Source organism: Geotrypetes seraphini, chromosome 7, assembly GCF_902459505.1.
Source record: "Geotrypetes seraphini chromosome 7, aGeoSer1.1, whole genome shotgun sequence".
NCBI classification, from domain to species: domain Eukaryota; kingdom Metazoa; phylum Chordata; class Amphibia; order Gymnophiona; family Dermophiidae; genus Geotrypetes; species Geotrypetes seraphini.
Genome location: NC_047090.1, coordinates 96,369,275 through 96,392,457, shown reverse-complemented (window position 1 = coordinate 96,392,457; position 23,183 = coordinate 96,369,275). Strand labels below are relative to the sequence as shown.

At 40.5% G+C, this 23,183-nt stretch overlaps 1 protein-coding gene across 8 annotated transcripts in view; it reads right to left on the bottom strand.

The window, feature by feature from the left end:
• Positions 1-23,183, bottom strand: part of FUT8 (fucosyltransferase 8) — a 238,346-nt gene that overhangs the window by 66,808 nt on the left and 148,355 nt on the right. For 7 of the 8 annotated variants that reach the window (XM_033952251.1, XM_033952253.1, XM_033952254.1 and 4 more), the window contains 2 exons: positions 21,329-21,494; positions 1,013-1,127 (listed from right to left, as the gene is read on the bottom strand). In XM_033952251.1, the coding sequence (XP_033808142.1) occupies positions 1,013-1,127; positions 21,329-21,494 (281 nt within the window). The remainder of the gene's footprint in view (positions 1-1,012; positions 1,128-21,328; positions 21,495-23,183) is intronic. The other variant, XM_033952256.1, reaches the window with a different exon arrangement.

The window sequence follows — 23,183 nt, the reverse complement described above, 5'->3', positions numbered from 1 at the left end:
AAGGCTGTCAAGATGGGAAAAGTCTCTTACCATGAAAGTCCTTATCCTGTATGTCAACGCTAGAGTTAGGTCTGGCCTGTATAAGGATGTGAGCCAATTCTAGAAAGGTTGGCACAAACCACAAGTGCCAACTTTTAATGACAAGACAGCTAGCCTGTGCTGTAACAGGCTTTGGTATACTTGACTGAAACAATACAGAGTTTTTGATTTACCTTTATTACTTTTGCTTTTTCTAGGGATGTTAGTGCCACTACGGAGACCTTATTACCACAGTGGTATTCTGGTTTCTTACAGGATTTTATGTCATTTTCTCCTTTTTTAAGGTTCTGTTTGAAGTGTACTTTTTTTTTTTTCTTTGAGTTGATTTCTGGGAAGCCAAACTTGAAGGGGCAAGTAATATTTAATTCAGTAATAACCCTCTACTAAGTAGTAGTGGTAGGCCTTTTATGATTTCCTTTGGTTTTTCTAGGTTCAGGTTGGTTGTTACTTCAAGAATAAACCTCCATGAATCTCCTCTTCTTGTACTGTAAGAGCTTTCCTCCAAATGGTTTAAGCGAGGATGCAATTTTCTTGGACAAGATTTTCATTGATAGTCAAGGAGGCCAAGGTTCACACCCTATTTTTCCCATTAACTCTACCACCCTTTATTCCCTCAAATAAGACATATTGTGATATTAGTTGAGTAAGTAAATAACATGTGCCTGAATGTAACTTACTTTGAACATGGCTTTGGAAAAGACAAGTAAAAATGTGAAATTCAAATTCACGTTTTACCTTTAAGCAGAGAAGGCTCTCCCCTCACCGCCCTCCCCCCCCAAAAAAAGGAATGTACATTCTGTTTTGACCTAATTATACCCCAGGATTTCTGTGCAAGTCCATTATAATTTATGAATGTTATAATATGTTAACTAATGCAATTTATAATGCTACTTACTTATAAAATCTCAAAACTATTTTATGTAGGTATTTTTTGTTAAATTCCTCTTGAATATAATGTTCCTTTGAATCTTACCTGAATATAGGTTATTCTCCTCTGTACCAGCTCTGTCAGATCTTTGGCCTCTCTTTCCCGCCAATCGCCTATCCCATCTATTTGACTGAGGTAGTACAGATCTGTCATTATTGATCTATAAAAATACAATATTAGACATCTTTTCAAATGCTTTATATAATGCATGGCTCCAGTATAACAGAAAATATGACAAAGAACATACTGTATTATAAAGATAAAGTCTGACAACTGGCCTAATTTTTTTCAGCTTTCATTTCCAAGGAAGTGTACGTAAGAGGAAATGGCGAGAGCAGGTTTGGCCTATCACCCAACCTGAAGTCAGCAGGTGGAGCTTGTTGCTATACTACTTCACCCAAAACAGCCTATTAGAAACCAAGGAGGTATAATTGACAAGAGTATTTTTAGTGCATCAAGATGGCAGCATGAGGAGACGGCTTCAGCATTGTGTATTAATTAAAGCTCTTTGCTCATTTCAGTGGCAAAGTTCTAGTATTTTACTTCAATCAATACAACTCTATATTGTGGTTATATTTTCATAACATTACTTTGTCTCCCCTCCTTATTGATAATCAACACAGAGGTAAGAATCCACTTTTAACATCTTTCTAGTAACATGGTCTCAATATTATTGAATTAACTTGTGAGCAGACAGAAAGTATACATATGCTATAACAGCAATGTTGCTTACCTGTAACAGATGTTCTCCTAGTCAGAAGAATATCAGTTCTCACACAAGGAATGACAGCAAGTGGTAGAAACTGTGTAAAAAGCTACTAGTAATTTTCTACTGTGTTAAGCAGTACATGGGATGCCCCACATCATGATTATCATATGGGGCATTCATCAGTAACATAGTAACATAGTAGATGACGGCAGATAAAGACCCGAATGGTCCATCCAGTCTGCCCAACCTGATTCAATTTAAATTTTTTTTTTTCTTCTTCTTAGCTATTTCTGGGCGAGAATCCAAAGCTTTACCCAGTACTGTGCTTGGGTTCCAACTGCCGAAATCTCTGTTAAGACTTACTCCAGCCCATCTACACCCTCCCAGCCATTGAAGCCCTCCCCTGCCCATCCTCCTCCAAACGGCCATGCACAGACACAGACCGTACAAGTCTGCCCAGTAACTGGCCTAGTTCAATCTTTAATATTATTTTCTGATTCTAAATCTTCTGTGTTCATCCCACGCTTCTTTGAACTCAGTCACAGTTTTACTCTCCACCACCTCTCTCGGGAGCGCATTCCAGGCATCCACCACCCTCTCTGTAAAGTAGAATTTCCTAACATTGCCCCTGAATCTACCACCCCTCAACCTCAAATTATGTCCTCTGGTTTTACCATTTTCCTTTCTCTGGAAAAGATTTTGTTCTACGTTAATACCCTTTAAGTATTTGAACGTCTGAATCATATCTCCCCTGTCTCTCCTTTCCTCTAGGGTATACATATTCAGGGCTTCCAGTCTCTCCTCATACGTCTTCTGGCGCAAGCCTCCTATCATTTTCGTCGCCCTCCTCTGGACCGCCTCAAGTCTTCTTACGTCTTACGCCAGATACGGTCTCCAAAACTGAACACAATACTCCAAGTGGGGCCTCACCAATGACCTGTACAGGGGCATCAACACCTTCTTCCTTCTACTGACTACGCCTCTCTTTATACAGCCCAGCATCCTTCTGGCAGCAGCCACTGCCTTGTCACACTGTTTTTTCGCCTTTAGATCTTCGGACATTATCACCCCAAGGTCCTTCTCCCCATCCATGCATATGAGCTTCTCACCTCCCAGCATATACGGTTCCTTCCTATTATTAATCCCCAAATGCATTACTCTGCATTTCTTTGCATTGAATTTTAGTTGCCAGGCATTAGACCATTCCTCTAACTTTTGCAGATCCTTTTTCATATTCTCCACTCCCTCTTCGGTGTCTACTCTGTTACAAATCTTGGTATCATCTGCAAAAAGGCACACTTTTCCTTCTAACCCTTCAGCAATGTCACTCACATACATATTGAACAGGATTGGCCCCAGCACCGAACCCTGAGGGACTCCATTAGTCACCTTTCCTTCCTTCGAGCGACTTCCATTAACCACCACCCTCTGGCGTCTGTCCGACAGCCAGTTTCTGACCCAGTTCACCACTTTGGGTCCTAACTTCAGCCCTTCAAGTTTGTTCAACAGCCTCCTATGAGGAACTGTATCAAAGGCTTTGCTGAAATCCAAGTAAATTACATCTAGCATATATCCTCGATCCAGCTCTCTGGTCACCCAATCAAAAAATTCAATCAGGTTCGTTTGGCATGATTTACCTTTTGTAAAGCCATGTTGCCTCGGATCCTGTAACCCATTAGATTCAAGGAAATACACTATCCTTTCTTTCAGCAACACTTCCATTATTTTTCCAACAACTGAAGTGAGGCTCACCGGCCTGTAGTTTCCTGCTTCATCCCTGTGACCACTTTTATGAATAGGGACCACATCCGCTCTCCTCCAATCCCCAGGAATCACTCCCGTCTCCAGAGATTTGTTGAACAAGTCTTTAATAGGACTTGCCAGAACCTCTCTGAGCTCCCTTAGTATCCTGGGATGGATCCCGTCTGGTCCCATCGCTTTGTCCACCTTCAGTTTTTCAAGTTGCTCATAAACACCCTCCTCCGTGAACGGCGCAGAATCTACTCCATTTTCTCGTGTAACTTTGCCAGACAATCTCGGTCCTTCTCCAGGATTTTCTTCTGTGAACACAGAACAGAAGTATTTGTTTAGCACATTTGCTTTCTCCTCATCACTCTCCACATATTTGTTCCCAGCATCTTTTAGCCTAGCAATTCCATTTTTTATCTTCCTCCTTTCACTAATATATCTGAAAAAATTTTTATCTCCCTTTTTTTACATTTTTAGCCATTTGTTCTTCCGCCTGTGCCTTCGCCAAACGTATCTCTCTCTTGGCTTCTTTCAGTTTCACCCTGTAGTCCTTTCTGCTCTCCTCTTCTTGGGTTTTTTTTATATTTCATGAACGCCAACTCTTTCGCCTTTATTTTCTCAGCCACTAGGTTGGAGAACCATATCGGCTTCCTTTTTCTCTTGTTTTTATTGATTTTCTTCACATAAAGGTCTGTAGCCATTTTTATCACTCCTTTCAGCTTAGACCACTGTCTTTCCACTTCTCTTATGTCCTCCCATCCTAACAGCTCTTTCTTCAGGTACTTTCCCATTGCATTTTTTTTTTTTTTTTTTCAAGATGGCGCCGGGTTAGGTTGCTATTGTGGCGCCCCCACCGTTTTTCTTTGTTTATATTATATTTTTTATGGATTTATGGATTCTTTTATTCTATTTGGTTTAATTTGGTTTTTTATTTACATTTATACTACTGCAATATTCTTTTCTAATTTTGTTGATTTTATTATTTTGAATTTAAACCCACTGTCTTTTATTGACGGTTTGAAGCGAGTGCAACAATCGGGGTGGCCTTGTCCTGTGATCGAGGTCGGAGGTTGATGGCGACTGGGGTCGTGGCGGCGGGTCTCTCTCCGCAACAACAGCAGAGGCCGAGAGACATGGATCACCTGAACCGAGGAGATCTGAGGCTGAGACCCGAACACAGTGGTGAGCTGATGCTGAGCGGACCTGGCGGGATGCTATCGCATTTGACAGACATCCGCCGCCATTGCATATCTATATGCCACGGCCAGAATCGCTCTGGGTCTTGCCGGGAGACATCTGCCGAGCAGCGACAGTGGAAACTTGAGAAGCGCTGGCTTTGGCAAATAGCATGGGACGGGAAATTACCATGGGAGGCTCCGCCTCACCTCCAGTGTCAAGTTTGGGCGGCCCACGATCGGTGCAGTGTTTTTCACCACCTCCGTCTATCTCCTGCACGCTTGGCTTCAACAACAACGGTCATGTCATTACTTGCCCATTTCGAAATCAGGAACTTCTGACCCGGAGTCCCATTGCCCATCAGACCGGCTTCTATCCAAAGCTTAATGCCGATGTTCGCATGAACAACAGAGCGAGAGTACCCCGTCGGCCCAGCTACAGCAGCACCGGCATACATTAACTATCGGCAATGGACGACTTTCTCACAGAGGAGGAAATCTCTTATTCACCATGGGCCTCATCTGGGGCTACCTCCTTGGAGCAACAGTCCAGGATGGCGGCTGGGCACAGGCAGTATATCATGAATAGGAGTACATGAATGGAGACCATCGCAGTGGAGGCGTCATGGGCATCATGAGAAAGTCAGCAAGGTCTCTTCCCTGAAGAAGCCCTTTATCATCAATGACACTGAAACCGTGAATTTAAGACAATGTTCTATTTTTATTTTTCTTACCAGTTTAAGAAATATCTTTATTCTTATCTATTATTTTACTTTTTTACTTTATTTTGTTCTATTTATATCATTTAAATTTCTTCAGAATTCTACTGTTTAACGGTTCTACCTTCAGCATCTATCACTACCTCTCCTTTCTTCTTCCTTACAATGTAAATTGATCAATTGCTATCGTGTTAAAATATTTATTTTTACTTTTTTCTCTATCACTTCATTTCACTTCACTATTACATTCCAGGTACTTTAGTTAGATTGTGAGCCTTCGGGACAGTAAGGGAATTTTTTAAGTACCTTTTTTATTTTATTTTTATTTATTATTTATAATCTTAATGTATAATTTTCTGTAAACCGCTTAGAACCTAACGGATGTAGCGGTATATAAGAAATAAATTACATTACATTAAAGTCCGTACGTTTGAAATCTAGGACTTTAAGTATCGTGCGGCCGCTCTCCACTTTAGCCGTTATATCAAACCAAACCATTTGATGATCGCTACTACCCAGGTGAGCACCCACTCGAACATTAGAGATACTCTCTCCATTTGTGAGGACCAGATCCAATATCGCTTTTTCCCTTGTGGGTTCCGTCACCATTTGTCTGAGCAGAGCCTCTTGAAAGGCATCCACAATCTCCCTACTTCTTTCCGATTCCGCAGACGGAACATTCCAGTCCGCATCCGGCAGGTTGAAATCTCCCAACAGCAGAACCTCCTCTTTCCTTCCAAACTTTTGGATATCCACAATCAGATCCTTATCAATTTGCTGTGATTGAGTCGGAGGTCTGTAGACTACACCCACGTAGATAGAAGTTCCATCTTCTCTTTTCAGAGCAATCCATATCGCTTCTTCCTCTCCTTCTTCTTCTTCCAGTATTGAGTACTGCTTTTATAAACTGAAAAAAAAAAATCGAACTCCTTAGGAAGGCAGGAATATTGCAGCTAACAGGATGCAATACTAGCAGAAAATACTTCCTACAAGTAATACTTTCTTTAAGAAAAAACATCTCTAACTGAAGAAAACATTTAAAGGGGGGGGGGACTCCCCAACCCTGAGACATCCTGTCTGTATGGCCAATTAGGTTGTAAGCTCTTCTGAGAAGGGAGTGTCTATTGAATGTTAAATGTACAGCGATGTGTACTCCTTTTAGTACTCTAGAAATGATAAGTAGTAGTAGTAGGGAATACAACCATTAACAATGCCACTGGCTAACATTTTTTGTTGGCAATAAGCCATTTTAGCATTTTTCTTTGTTATTTTATTGTTTTTTATATATTATTTATTTATTCATTTTCAATAAACATATCACAAGATTACACTTGTTACAGCAACATGGAACATAAGAACATAAGCAATGCCTCTGCTGGGTCAGATCTGAGGTCAATCGTGTCCAGCAGTCCGCTCCTGCGGCGGCCCAACAGGTCCAGGACCTGTGCAGTAATCCTCTATCTATACTCCTCTATCCCCTTTTCCAGCAGGAAATTGTCCAATCCTTTCTTGAATCCCAGTACCGTACTCTGCCCTATTACGCTCTCTGGAAGCGCATTCCAGGTGTCTACCACACGTTGGGTAAAGAAGAACTTCCTAGCATTCGTTTTTAATCTGTCCCCTTTCAACTTTTCTGAATGCCCTCTTGTTCTTTTATTATTCAAAAGTTTGAAGAATCTGTCCCTCTCTACTCTCTCTATGCCCTTCATGATCTTATAAGTCTCTATCATATCCCCTCTAAATCTCCTCTTCTCCAGGGAAAAGAGACCCAGTTTCTCCAATCTCTCAGCATATGAAAGGTTTTCCATCCCCTTTATCAGACGCGTCGCTCTCCTCTGAACCCTCTTAAGTAACGCCATGTCTTTCTTAAGGTACGGCGACCAATATTGGACGCAGTACTCCAGATGCGGACGCACCATCGCTCGATACAATGGCAGGATAACTTCTTTCGTTCTGGTTGTAATACCCTTCTAACATTCTGTTTGCCTTCTTAGCGGCCGCTGAGCACTGTGCCGTCGGCTTCATTGTCATGTCCACCATTCCCCCAAGTCCCTTTCTTGGGTACTCTCATTTAATAACATCCCTCCCATTGTATAGTTGTACCTCGGGTTTCTGTTTCCCACATGTAATACTTTACATTTCTCAACGTTGAACTTCATCTGCCATCTCTTCGCCCATTCCCCTAGTTTGTTCAAGTCCCTTTGCAATTCTTCGCAGTCCTCTTTAGTCCGAGCTCCACTAAATAGTTTGGTGTCGTCTGCAAATTTTATTATTTCGCACTTCATCCCTGTTTCTAGATCATTTATGAATATATTAAATAGCAGCGGCCCGAGCACCGAGCCCTGCGGGACCCTACTCGTGACCCTCCTCCAGTCCGAGTAGTGGCCCTTCACTCCTACCCTCTGTTTTCTACCCGCCAACCAGTTTCTGATCCATCTATGTACGTCTCCTTCTACCCCATGGTTCTTCAGTTTCCGGAGTAGGCATTCATGGAGCACCTTGTCAAAGGCTTTTTGGAAATCTAGATATATGATGTCTATGGGGTCTCCTTTGTCCATTTGTTTGTTAATTCCTTCGAAGAAGTGCAATAAGTTCATTAGGCATGATCTCCCCTTGCAGAAACCATTAAGTATTAATTTTCCAGAGGGGAAAAAAAATAGATAAACCAATAAATTTTTATCTCCTAAATAGTCCACAATAAGAGGGGAATGAGTTCACAATAAAAGGAGTATCAATTGAAGAAAAAAGAGAAATAAAGCATAATGCATCCACACAATTCCAGTGATATATCTCTTACTTGACCATTTTACACTTGACTTCAAACAATCTTCTTGGGATCAATAAAATATTTCAACTGTTCAGAAATTTTTTAAAAAAACATTTATTCAAGCCACTCAAACGTATCAGGCATTTACATGGATAGAGCAACTTAAATGAGGCCTTCAGATCCAAAACTTGCTGTTTAAGGTTTTAGAAAACTCTCCAACGTTCTTGTGTCACTTTAGTCATATCTGGAAAGACCCAAATTTTCTGACCAAAAAGAGAGTGTTTGAATTACTGAAATACATTTTCATATTATTATTCAGATCTTGTTCAAAAACAAAAGCAGTAACTAAAGTAACTCGTTGAAGACTTCTGGTCACTGACTTCTCCAAAATCTGAGATAAATTATTCAAATCCAATTTCTGATTTTCAAGATCAACAGAAGATTGCATTGGAACATCATCATTATGGGTATTTCTCAAGCATTTTCAAATAAAATACTCTATCCATAGGAGGAACCACATCCAAGGAAAAATATAGAACTTCCAAAAGGTATTATTTAAGCATATCTTTTAGCAAAATCCCAGGATCCATAGGAAAATTCAAAAACTGAAGATTTAATCTTCTGTTAAAATTTTCAATTTGCTCTACCTTTCTCCTTATTGAAACATTATTTTTTACGGCAACAGATTTAAATTCTTGTAGAGAAGAAATATCTAATTGTAATTGTTGAGACTTAAGGAAAGAGTCTTGTTTTAGCTCCTGAACAGTTTTAGAGATAGTATCCATTGTAGAAATCAAAGCTGTTACCTCCATAGAAGATTTTTGAACCACTGATGTCAAGTCCACAACCGCCTTCCAAAGTGTTTCAAGTTAATTGCCGTTCAGGGCCCAGAGCTTCCAGTCATAGGGTCACTTGGATGTTCAAAGCGTTATTCCAGTGGGAGCCGCCCCTCACTTGGAGCCTCTGGTGATCGCATTCCAACTAAACCAGCTTGTGCTATTGGTGAGCCCACCTCCGACGCAGGACATGGTGGATGAGTCAAATCCGGGGGAGAAAGAGTAACATTGGTCCCAGAAAACTTGGTGACTCCTTCTACACGTGCTTTAGCAGATCTCTCACCACCGGTCAAAGTTGCTGGATTTTCAGTGAGATATTTTTCAATGTTTTCCTGCAGCACTGATGAAGTTTGGTCCAGTGAGGAGGTAACCTGCACATTTCCTTTCCTTTTAGCATGTGGCATCATAAATTGTGGAAAATCTAACAAAAGAATTTGCAGCTCAACACAGAAGAGAAGCAGAGCTCACCAGGTACGTGCCACCCTTATTTTATTGTTTTATATAGAAAGGCAGCCTTGAAATAATAAAAATGGGTCTAAGGAACATGGATTCTAAACCTCAAAGATATCTTGCAAGACAACCTAACCAGTCTGTCATCCTATCAAGTACCTTTGCGAGATATGTATATATGTGAATGTAATACAGCAGCTTTGCAGTTCTCTTCCATGGAAGCTAGCCTCAGATTGCTTATTCACCTTTGTAGATACATGTTGTGGCTAAAACATAAGGAGGACAATTGGCTGGTTGAAGTGGAAGTCCAACACCAACCTAAGCAGAAATATAGGATGTGTGTACTGAAAAATCTTTTAAGGAAAATTTTTATATAGGGAATAAGAAACAGAAGATTAGATTCCTATCTCGATAATCATCTTTCTGGTGTCCAGTATATAGATAATATCATCCAAATCATGAGTTGTGTTGAGGTAGGATGAAATTTACATTCTTCAACTCTTCCTCCTTCTCCAGTGGCTGTATTTCTCCCTTCAGTTTGTTCCAAAGCAATTGATCATCACTAACATAAGAAATAGGAAGAAAGGATATGGGGATCATTACTGATCATACATTTCTGTTCTGTAAAACAAAATTCAACCAAGTTAATCAACCCATAACATAAATCCAGGTGGAATTAACAACCCACCTATCAAAGAACAACCAGCACTAATACTTATGGAACTCCGAGACTCACTTTTTTTTTACACTCAATATTTTAGTCTTCATTTCAGTCTGGCAGGAGAAGATCTCCAGTTGTGGACATACACTCTGTCCCAAAGCAGTAATCAAGTGAATTCTAACTAACAGGGTGGGGTGTCAGGACTACTAGACACATCTAGCAGAAAAAAAGATTATCGAGGTAAGAATCTAATTTTCGTTCTGGTGCAATGTGTCCAGGAGATCTGACTACAGGTAACGTACCTAACCAGACTCCTGAATATAGAGAGGGACATGTAAATAATCTTACCAAAAATATTTATTTAGTCTTCGCATGCTGAGAAAAGTTAATCATCTAATCCATCAAGATCATTTTGCAGTATTGTACTGTAATTCCATTTATGTGGGATTAAGCAAAGGAAATAAGAAATGGCTGCAATTGATTCTAGGAATGCTAATAGACAGAGGCTGTACCATGCAGCCACAAATCAACGAAACAATACAGAAATTATTCGCAGACATGAGAAACCTAAGGCAAGTTTGAAAATTCTTCGACAGAAAACAATTCCAGCTCGTGGTCTAGTCCTGGGTCTTCTACACTACAGCAACATCCTCTATCTCCCCTGCCCCACAACCATGATAAAACAACTACAAACAGTACAAAACACAGCTCTGAGACTTATCTACTCACTGAGAAAATACAACCATATCACAGCAGCTTACCTTGATTCACACTGGCTCCCAATACAAGCAAGAATACTATTCAAATTCTACTGTCTACTATTTAAGGCCATAAATAGAGACTGCCCAGCCTACTTGAACAACCAACTAATCCAAACAACCACAACCAGACATAGGAAAACCCACACTCCATTCACACACCCTCCAATCAGAAACGTCAAACAAAAAAAATGTACGATGGCCTCCTAGCTACTCAAGCAGCAAAACTAGACCACCAACTCTCCAATTTATTGATCTAAACATCAAACTACAAAACCTTAAGAAAAGAAATAAAAACCCTGCTGTTCAAGAAATCCTTAAAAACAAACTAACACAGCAAGAATCATCTCAATAGCAACCCGAAACTGTCCAGATAACTCCTTATGTATTCTTAAATGTCCAGATAACTCCTTTATGTAATCCGCCTTGAACCGCAAGGTAATGGTGGAATAGAAATCACTAATGTAATGTAATGTAAAATGCTGCAGCCAGACTGATTTTTGGAAAGAAAAAATTTGATCACCTCTGTTGAGGAAATTAGATTGGCTTCCGTTTCAATTGAGAGTTCAACTTACATGTGCCTTTATAGTCTTTAAAATTTTACATGGATGATTTGTTCCTTTGATGTCTTTATCTCTAAACATCATGAGATCTTTGGGTACAAGAACAACTCATATGTATAAGCTCTCTTTTCCATCATTAAGAGGAATCAAGTCCATTAGTAAAATTTCACACTCCTTTCCATACTTACTAACTGCGATATGCAATGGACTACCTCCAAGTTTCCAAGTTTATTGTAAATTTTATTAAATGCTTATCGAAATACTAAGAGGGGCATAATTGAAAGGGACGTCTAAGTCCGTCTGTGTCCAAGTCACAAGTCGTCCAAAGTAAAAAACAGTCTAGGACACATTTTCGAAAAATATGTCCAAAATTTTTTTTGTTTCAAAAATCGTCTAATTATACGTCCTGCCGATCTGATTGTCCAAACTGCTAACTCGTCCATCTTTATTCCACATTTTCGTCCAACTTTTCATCCAAGTCAAAAACGCCTAGAACAAGCCCTGTTGGACATGGGACTGCAAAGTGATGGACTGAACACCCACACATGCCAACTAAATAGTGGGGTACCTTACAGGGCACTGCTGTGAACTTCACAAAAAGGGTGCCATGTCATCATCTCACTACAGCTCCCTTATAGGTCATGGTGAGCCCCCCAAACCACCTCCCGAATCCACTAGACCCACTTATCTACCACCCCAATAGCCTTTATGGCTGCAGAAGCCACTTATATGCCTGTGCAAAAGGGTTTTGGGGATGTATAGGGGAGTGCACATGTTTAAGTATGAATGCAGTGATTACAGGGGCTTATGGGCATGGGCCCTGCTCTCCATGGGTCCCTAACCTACCCCCAAGATGGCTTAAGCCACCTCTGTGCTGGACGACTAAGCTTTCCTATGCCAGGCGGCCAGGTGATGATGGTCTAGAGGCTGAATTTTAAAGGTGTGATTAATATTTTTATTGGGGGGGTCAGTGATCACTGGGGTAGTGTGTGTGGGTCTGTATTATGTGTTTGCAGTGCTTATCTGGTGACTTTAGGTGGGTTTTTGTGACTTAGACCATGTTTTAGATGGTCTAAGTCATAATGTCCAAGTTCCATTGATCCTGGACTATATGCTGTACGACTAAGTCTAAGCCGGCCCACATCCTGCCCAACTCCTACCCTTGACACTCCTCCTGAAATGTCCCATTTAGCTTTGGTTGTTCAGCAGCACTATGAAGGCCTAGATCGTTTAGAAATACGTCCAAAACCCGTTTTTATTATCAGCATTTGGACGTATTTGGGAAATGTTCTCTTTCGATTATGAGCTCCTAAGCGTATTACAGCAATAAAATAGGGGGAAGAACAGAAATATAAACAGAATTAAAAACAATAATATTAAACAGATGAAATATACTCAGACGAACAAGACACAAAATAAATGTAATAAGAACAAAAGGACAGGGGGGAGAACTACAATAAATACAGAAAAGAAAACATATATGGGAAAAAAACAAAAGGACTAAGGGGTTCAATACGAAAAGAATAGTAGCATAGTTTGCCAAAAGCATCAATGAATAAGAAGCTTTTTAAAGCTCCTTTAAATTTATCTGAGTTCTGCTCTGCCCGAAGATAAGTGGGTAATGTGTTCCAGAGTGTGGGTGCGGTAATTGAGAATATTGTTGTTCTACGGGTGAAGGGGCATATATTCTTTGTAAGTTTTTCTATTCTTGCTTGTGTAAAAGGAACTGCTGAAATAGTTATCATTTTGCCAAGAAAAAAACCACAAGGCCTTTTCTTTTTGTGTTCTGAGCTCTGTGTCCACATTTTGTTCTGTAGTTAACTTGTTTTGATAAGAAACATTTGTTACAAAAGAAACATTGCTAGACCTTAGACAAGACAGTATTATATGCTATGATGGAAACTTCCCACTATTTCCCCCCCCCTTATGTTTGCTACCTTTTTCTAGTTGCTTTTATGTATCCTGTTACCATATATGGTCTTTCCTACAGTCATATGCTAAAAAAACTGACCCATGTGAAATGCTATAAAAGGTGTATGGAGTACTCTGAATAAAGAGAGAAACATCTGTTTGCCTATTTGCATGTGCGTTTGTGTGTGTGATTTCTTTCTAAAGAGGTGTCCCTGGATGCATCTGTAGTCAGAAAAGCAGAACGAGGCTAATGCAAATTGGGACTTGGTCGTTTCAGCGGGTATTTATTATTTTTAAAGAAGGAACCCAAAGTAGATGCTGTCCAGAGGATCTTAAGGATCTATTAGATTCATAAAGTATAAGATTTTTATCAAGGAATGCTGGTTCTTTAGTTTTGAGGGTTTTGAATATTAAAAGGGCAATCTTATAAGTTATCCTATATTGAACTGGAAGACAATGGGCTTTTTTTAAAAGAGGGGTAACGTGTTTGAGTTTTCCAGAGTTTGTAATCACTTTGGTGGCTGTGTTTTGTACTAACTGTAAGCGCCTGATATCTTTCTGACAGATTCCCTGATATAAGGAGTTACAATAATCTATTTTCGAGATAAGTGAATGAATTAAAATATTAATTGACGATGGTTCCAGGATTTTTGCCAGAGATCTAATCATTCTAAGTCTATAAAAGCAGCTTCTTACCACAGAACCAATTTGTGAACGAAAGTTAAGTCGGTTGTCTATAGTTACACCTAAGATTTTAATCATGTCAACAGATTTGATTGGAATGTTATTAATACATATTGGAGATATAATTTGAATATTATCTTTCCATGGGAAAAAGAGACTATTGGTTTTAGATCGTGTTTATCTCTTCAGATCTTTTGCAAAACCTTAAAAAAACCACTGTGTTTCATCACTTTTTAGGCTATGGCTCCAATGAATGTCAATGGATTCTTCTTTGAGATCTAATTATGAAAACTGAATCGAGCTCCTATTTTTAGGAGATGATTTGGTACATCAGACTAAGAATTAGATTAGACAGATGAACCTGCCATTATAACTGAGGATCCAAAGGCTGTATCCACTTGTGCTGCCACATCTACTTTATAAACTTTGTAAATGCTGATGAGCTCAACTTACAAATCCATCTGGAAATGGTCACCTTAGATGCTGGCTTACCAAACCTAGCAGCATTGGTGAGGGCAAAGAGATGATCTGAGACACAAAACTCATTTGTCACTTTGAAATAATGAAGAACTCTCCACACATCTAATAATTCCAACACTGTCTCTCTTCCTGAAATCTGTAGAATGGAATGCAGGTAACCTGAACTCCTGACTGATATGGAAGTCCAACACCACCTGTGGAACTGTGTGAAGGAAGATTCCCACTTCTGTAAAGTCTAAGAAATGGCTCTCTGCTTGATAGTGCCTGAATTTCTACAATTCTTCTCACCGAGATGATGGTTAGTGATGCTTCCTGCAAAAGCACAAATGGAGCCTTACCGAGTCCCCTCAAAACAATGTTACGATTTCCCAAACACCCTGTAGTTTGAAGAATCCCACTGCCAGCCCTTTGTCCAGAATGGCCTGCAGAAATGCCAAAACCACAGACACTGGGGCTTTTTGCACATCAACGTTGAAACAACTTCCGGGCCTTTGCAAGAGCCATAATCGTTGGTCTCTTGACTCTACCTATGACCATTTCCGAGTAACCTTTCTGCTCTAGAGCTACACGCTCAAGAGCCATGCTGTAAGACCAAAGTGTTCCAGACTCTCCATGGGAGCTGGCCCCTGCGACAGGAGATCCAAATGTACTGACAATTTGAGACTTCTTTCCTTTAGAATGTAGAAACATAGAAACATGATGGCAGATAAAGGCCAAATGGCCTATCTAGTCTGCCCATTCGCAGTAACCATTATCTCTTTCTCTCTCCGAGAGATCCCACGTGCCTATCCCAGGACTTTTTGAATTCAAACACAGTCTCTGTCTCTACCACCTCTTCTGGGAGATTGTTCCATGCATCTACCACCCTTACTGTAAAAAAGTATTTCCTTAGATTACTCTGGAGCTTATCACCTCTTAACTTCATCCTATGCCCTCTCATTGTAGTTTCCTCTCAAATTAAAGAGACTCAACTCATATGCATTTACATTACGTAGGTATTTAAACGTCTCTATCATATCTCCCTTCTCCCGCCTTTCTTCCAAAGTATACAGATTGATTTCTTTAAGTCTGTCCCCATACGCCTTATGATGAAGACCACATACCATTTTAGTAGCCATCCTCTGGACCGACTCCATACTTTTTATATCTTTTTGAAGGTGTGGTCTCCAGAATTGTATACAATAATCTAAATGAGGTCTTACCAAAGTCTTATACAGGGGCATCAATACCTCCATTTTCCTACTAGCCATACCTCTCCCTATGCAATCCAACATCCTTCTAGCTTTCGCCGTCATCTTTTCAACCTGTTTGGCCACCTTAAGATCATCACATACAATCACACCCAAGTCCCGTTCTTCTGTCGTGCACATAAGCTCTTCACTGTACAGTTCCCTCGGGTTTTTGCAGCCCAAATGCATGACCTTGCATTTCTTAGCATTAATTTTAGCTGCCAAATTTCAGACCATTCTTCAAGCTTCGCCTGGTCTTTCTTCATGTTATTCACAATATCTGGCATGTCTACTTTATTGCAGGTTTTGGTATTTGCAAAGAGGCAAATCTTACCCGACAACCCTTTAGCAATATCATTTATAAAAATGTTAAAAAGAACAGGCCCAAGAACAGAACCTTGAGGCACACCACTGGTAACATCCCTTTCCTCAGAATGATCTCCATTGATCACTACCCTCTGTCTCCTTCCATTCAACCAGTTCTTGACCTAGCCCGTTGCTTTGGGACCCAACACGAGGGCACTCAGTTTATTTATTAGACGTCTGTGTGGAACACTGTCAAAGGCTTTGCTAAAATCTAAATACACCACATCTAGCAATTCTCTATCCAATTCTCTATCCAATTCTCTGGTCACCCAGTCAAAGAAATTGATCAGATTTGTCTGACAAGACCTATCTCTAGTGAATCCATGTTATCTCCGGTCCTGTAATCCACAGAATTCCAGAAACTTGACCATTCTCTGTTTTAAAAGTGTTTCCATTAATTTGCTTACCACAGAAGTCAGACTTACTGGCTTGTAATTCCCTACTTCTTCTTTACTTACACTTTTGTGGCGAGGGACCACGTCCACTCTTCGCCAGTCCTCCGGTACCACTCCCGACTCTAGAGACTCATTGAAAAGGTCAGTCAGCGGAGCTACCAGAACTTCCCTAAGTTCCTTCAGCACCCTAGGATGTACACCACAATGTGCACCAGCTCTGCATCCCACAGCCAATCTGGTGCCACCAGGATTATCAACTACAGATGGTTCGCTATCCGCCATATGCCCCAGTCTGTATCTTGGGCCATGGGGCAAATACATAAAGCAGTTGAATGCTTTGTGGGACAGAGACCGCCCACCCCGGATCCAAGATCTGCCAGCTAAGATAGTTGGCTTGTACACTGTCTATCCCCGCTACATGCCGAGAACACCTGCAGGTGGGATTCTGCCTAATGGAACAACTTGGTCTACAGGTGAAGCTGAGTATTTCTGGTACCTTCCTATCGAGTCACATAAGCCACCACTGTGGCATTGTCTGAAGACACTGACAGCTTTGCCTTCCAGGGATTCTTCCAGTGCTTGAGGGTGAGCCAATGGCTTGCAGCTCCAGTCGATTTATGGATCACTTCCTCTGTGACAGTGTCCACTGGCTCTTAACTGGACAACCGAGGCAATCCCCCTCCTCCCCCACTCAGCCAGTCGTAAAGGCTGGCATCTATAGTCAAAATCACCCAAGACAAAATGTGCAGTGGAATGCCTTTCTCCAATGACTCTGGTTGGAGCCACTAACGCAAGCTCCGCTGCGCTTCTACTGTCCAGGCTAGTTGCTTCTAGAGTGAATCCATCTGCAGGGACCATCGGAACACTAGAGTCCTGGAGAGGATGCATATTAGCCTTTGCCCAAGGGACTACTACTATGGGTGCTATCATGGATCTTAGTACCTGGAGATGGTGTCAAGCCGTAGGAATTGGCATATTCAGAAAGTCTGAAATCTGTTTTGTAAGCGTCTGTTTGTGTGGCTTGGGAAGAAAAACACGACCCTCTGCCATGTTGAAAGAGATTCCTAAATACTCCAGAATCTGGGTCGGCTGTAGGTGACTCTCAGAACCTGACAATACAGTCCAGATCCTGCAGCAGCTGGACTACCTGGGACACTGCTCTCTCTTTCTAACTTTGATGAGGCTCTGATCAACCAGTCGTCCAAGTAAGGTTGTACCTGAATTTCCTCCTTTCTGAAGTGAGCCACCACCACTAATACCAACTTGGTGAAGGTGTGCAGAGCCATCGCAAGACCAAAGGGAAGTGCGGAGAACTGAAAATATTTCCCTAACACATGAAATCTCAAGAACCTTCTGTGTTCTGGAAATACAGAAATATGGAGGTAGGCCTCCATCAAATCCAGGGAGGTTAGGAATTCCCCTTGTGTGACAGCCGCAATGACCGAACGTTCACCATGTGTGCACCTTCAGCGCTGCATTGGCTGACTTCAGATCCAGGATCAGTCTCCAATCTTTCTTGGGCACTATGAAGTATATTGAGTATCTGCCCAAGCCCAATTCTGTGGGGGTGCGGGCTCTATGACTCAAATGTCTAAGAGCCTTTGTACTGTCGCTTGGACTCCGACTGCCTTCTCCGGCCATCCAGCCACAGTCCACAAAGTAATCCGCTAGGGGGGTAGCTGAATTCAAGTTTGTATCTAACTCATAGTATCATCTCTAGCACCCAGCAGTCTGAGCTGATCCACACCCACTTCCCAATAAGCTGTTAACCTCCGTTCTATCTGCGGAGGTTCGGCTACCAACCTGGTGTCACTAAGAATGAGTACACCTTGAGTATCTGTACCTCTGCCAAGAACTCTGACATGTTCTCTGGAAAACAGTTCCTCTAGTCATATAAAGGTAATTTAGGCTCCCTAAAACATGTATTTTTCTTTCCCCATTCGCATGTCATTCTGGAATAGTGTTTGGTAGAAGTGATCAATCCTTCATTTGCAAACTTCCTTATCATATAAACATATCATATTACAGTTTGCTTGTACAGTACTCCGACGAAATTCACAGGGGTTCCGTTCAAGGAACACCCGTGAAATTTGAAAAACCGCAAATGTTGTTTAAGGGGCTGATCGAAGGCAGGAGAGGAAAGCTGGGGCGACGGCAGGTGCTGAAAATCATTTTCGGTATTTTCCGACCGCCTCTTCCTGGTACTAAAGTCAGGCTATACCAATCAAGAGCTGCTTTGAAACCCCAGATTGCATGTCAAAGCAGCTCCTGATTAGAGTAACCATGACTTCAGTACAAGGAAGTGGAAGTCGGAAAATACCTCGAATTACTGGGTCCGCGATTCGTGAACCACAAATTTGCGGGGGTTTACTGTACTCCCAAACTAAGTCATGATAATCACAAAAGATATTTTGACATTCTTATGGTGGTTTATGTTTATGTTTATTTAAGATTTGATATACCACTCCTGCATTTTACTGACCTAAGTGGTTTACAATGTATCAAACTAAAATGAAATTAGGTATTTGAGAAAAACTACCCTATGTATCCCGAAGGCTCACAATTTAGCTAAGTACCTGATAACTAAAAATATGTAACAACAACATATAATACATTTCCAAGATCAAAAATCAAAGAAATAGAAAATAGAAATAATGAAAGAAGATAAAAAATTTAAAATAAAATAAAACAAATTTAAGAGATAGAAAAGTCTCTGAAGCAGCCCAATAGCAAACAGTCATATTAGTACTGGTAACATTAGTTTGTATAATACACATCTGCAAAAATAACACCCTTATCTGTTTTCAATTTTGGTGGACCTCTGTCTAATATACTATTAGGCGTCATCATTGATAGGGATCTCTCTTTCCACGACCATATTAGCTCGGTCACAAAAATCTGCTTCTACAAACTCCGCATCATTCGATCGCTAACTCCAATTCTAGAGACCGATTCTATCAATATCCTGATTCACTCTTTAGTTATCTCCCATTTAGATTATTGCAATTCGCTTCTCAACGGTCTCCCTCAAAAAGAAATCCGACGCCTACAATTAATACAAAACACTGCAATAAAACTCATTTACAAAACTGGCAAATTCGACCATGTCACTCCTCTCCTAAAAGAAGCACACTGGCTCCCCATCACTCACCGTATCACTTATAAAATCATCTTACTTTCCTTCAAAATAAAACTCTCTCACCAGCCCTCATTTCTTGATAAACTTCTTATCCCCCAATGCTCCCCACGCACCTTAAGGTCAACCGACCAAAAACTTCTCTACATTCCCTCCATAAAAGACTTCTACTATACACGGAAAATAAACTTCGCAGTTGCTGCTCCAACTCTATGGAATTCTCTGCCACAGCAACTCCGTGACGAACATCATCTAGACAAATTCAAAACTAGCCTCAAGACTTTTCTATTCTGTGACGCATTTGGCTGTGCCTAGATTTATCTTCTGGATCTATTTTTTTTTTCTTCCTCCTTCTTCTTTTCCTCTCTTTTTTTTTCTCTTTCGCTCCCTTCCATTTTCTCTCCTTGCAACCAACCGCTTTAATTAAGCGACCCTACTCTATACGTTTTACCCCATTCCCACTTTCTCCTTTTCTGCTTAAAAATGTAACTTTTCCCCTTCCTTCCCTATTATCCTCACTTTCAAGTTTGTCTTGTTGATATCATATATGTTCGCACTATTTATTTTTAAAATGACAACTATTTTAAATTTTTTTTATTTTATTTCTCTCACCTTTTAAATTTTATTGTTAACCGGCCAGATATCTGTTTGATGGTCGGTATATTAAAAACTAATAAACTTGAAACTTGGATCATCATGGTTCCATAAATAAGTTGAACAAAGTTTGGGAACCACTGGTTCAAATTTATAAAAAGCCAAGTGGTGACTTGCGATGAGTTCTGTTCCTTTATTTGGTTTGATCTTTTTATTTAGACATACTTACAATATATCCACTATAATAAGACCCTTAGTGCACATGTGCGCTTCAATCTCCGTGCTTCTGTGCCATGCATGCGCAGTGCCTGTCTCAGCTGATTTCCTGCCCCGATCTCCGACGCCGGCTGACTTTCTGCCTTCTGACTACACTGCTGCTGCCGGGACACCTCTTCTACTCACTCCTGACCAGCAGCAGCAGACGCGGTTTCATCAAGCAATCGTGGGGCATTTGCTAGGCCGGCCCACTTTGATAACGCAAGGCGGGTCGGCCTAGCAAAAGCCCCAAGGCTGCCCAGCCTAGCGGATGCTGAACAGGGAGCAGGGAAAGAAGAAGGGGTACTACTGGACAGGGGGGAGGTAAAAGTAAGGGAGAAGGACTACTGCTGGACAGGGGGTGATGCTGGATAGGGGGGAGGTAAAAGGGAGAAGGGCTACTGCTGGACAGGGGGAGCAGGGAAGGAGTGCTGCTAGACAGGGGGAGGTAAAAGGAAGGTTGAAGGGCTACTGCTGGTCAGGGGGAGCAGGGAAAGGGTGATGTTAGACAGGGGGGGAGGTAAAAGGAAGGGAGAAGGGCTACTGCTGGAAAGGGGTGCTGCTGGACAGGGGGGAAAAACAGAAAGAAAAAAAGACAGACAGGGGGGCCAGAGAAAGAGACAGAAAGAAATACAGACAGAAAGGAATAAAGGGGCAGGAAGAAGGAAAGACAGTCATACAGAAAGAAAGAGAAAAAAGAAATGACTAAGTCTACACATCTATTCTAGCACCCGTTAATATAACAGGCTAAAAAACTAGTAGAGAATATATAATACATATAATTTCAAGTCATTCTGTACATGGATACTGTTGTCTTAACAGAAATATGATGTAATGCATAGTGTTCTGTTTGTAATTTTTTGATTATGTATACTTAATCAAATATAATAAACAAACTGAACTATAAAAAATAACTTTTCCTACCTTTCCTGATGACCAATATCACTTAAGAATTCATTAATGTTTCTTTGGAGTTTATTTCCTTCTACATTTTTCAATTTCTTCAATTCACTCTGTACAAAAAACCAAAGTTCCTTGGCTCCATTTTCAACCCTTCTTCTTAAAACTTCATGGTCTTTTCCAGGACCTGCTATTAAAAGTATAAACATTTCAGCATTTCCAGCAAAACTGCACAGGAAAAAAAAAATCTTTAAGGCATATTTTATAGAAGGTTCTTAAAACATATCTAATCAAGTGGGAGAGCAAAGAGAGCATGACTCATGAAATTCTTTCTTTTTTTTTGTAATTCTTTATTAATTTTGAACTAAATACAAATGCAATATAATATACAAACATGATACAATAAAACAGCAGTTTTATCTCACAAAAATGATATAGGCATATTTTCCCCCTTCCCCCCTCCCAGGATATGTGTGAACTTCCTTTTAGAAATTAAAGGCTTATACTAGTGATCATTTTTTACAAATGTTGCCAATGGCCCCCAAGTCTCATTAAATTTTTTATTGTGTCCCATCTGTTCCGAATTTATTCGCTCAAATCTATAAACTTGGCACAGGGTTTCCCACCAGAAATTAAGATTCAGCCTATCCCAGGTTTTCCAGTTCTTTGTAATTAACTGCATCGCAATCCCTGTCATAATGAGAAGTAATCTATTCTGACTTGCACTAATTGGACTCTTAGAGCCTGTTTTACAAAGCCGCGCAGCAACAGCTCCGAAGCCCTTTAAATCTCTGTGGGCTTCGGGGCCATTACCGCACTGCAGCCACTAACGCGGCTTTGTAAAACAGGCCCTTAGTTTGTAACAAGGTCCTGAATAAAAAAATGTCATATGACAATGGGATAGAAGTTTCCAGTACCCTATTAATTTTCCCCCAAATAGACTTCCAGAAGTTGAGTATCAAGGGACAATAGAACAACAGGTGATCGATCAAGTGTCCCTACTTCAAGATGACAGTGCCAGCATCTATTAGACTTTGAACTATCCAACTTTTGCAAACAAACAGGGGCCCAAAAGATTCGATATAACAGAAAAAAACAGGTTTGTCGCATAGATGCTGATGCTGTACATCTCATCCTCCAAGTCCAAATCTGTGGCCATTGAGTAGCAGAAATCTGCTGCTTTGTCTCAATGCTCCAAATATCTTTTAAGCTTGTTTTTGGTTTTTTGTTCAAATATTCAGATATTAATTTATACTATTTGGCAGCCTGATGCCCTTGGAAATCTGTCTGGAAACATAAGCCCGGCAAGCTATATTGAGTTTTTAAGTTTTGCCAAATAGGGAACCCTTTCTGAATGGCCTGTTTCAACCGCAACCATTTATAAGTTTGAGATTTTGATATACCGAATGATTGTTGCAGTTGTAATAAATTTATTAATAAATTTATTGTAATAAATATGGTTGGACCGACAAAGAGTTTTAGCAACCAGGAGTGTTTGGCCCGGTGGCAGTCTGAAGGTCCATACAAGTAAAAACAATATCTTGACTATATAACAATCGTAATGGGGACATGGGTTGACTTTCTATTATTAACCAGTCCGGAAGATGCTCCATGAGTTCAGGAAGGTTCCAATACATACCCTGACACAGAATGAAAGTTTGATGATACCTATACAAATTTGGAAAATTTACCCCACCCGCCGATTTTGCAAAGATACTAAGCCAAACAAATTTTGTAAGAATACCATTTAGTTTCTTTAAAAAATGAACTTTAAAAATAAATCGGCAACATACTCATTTGGTAAACCACAGGCAAAATCATCATTTTGATGGTCTGGACTCTCCCCCACCAAGAAAGATGTAGTGGATTCCAATGCTCA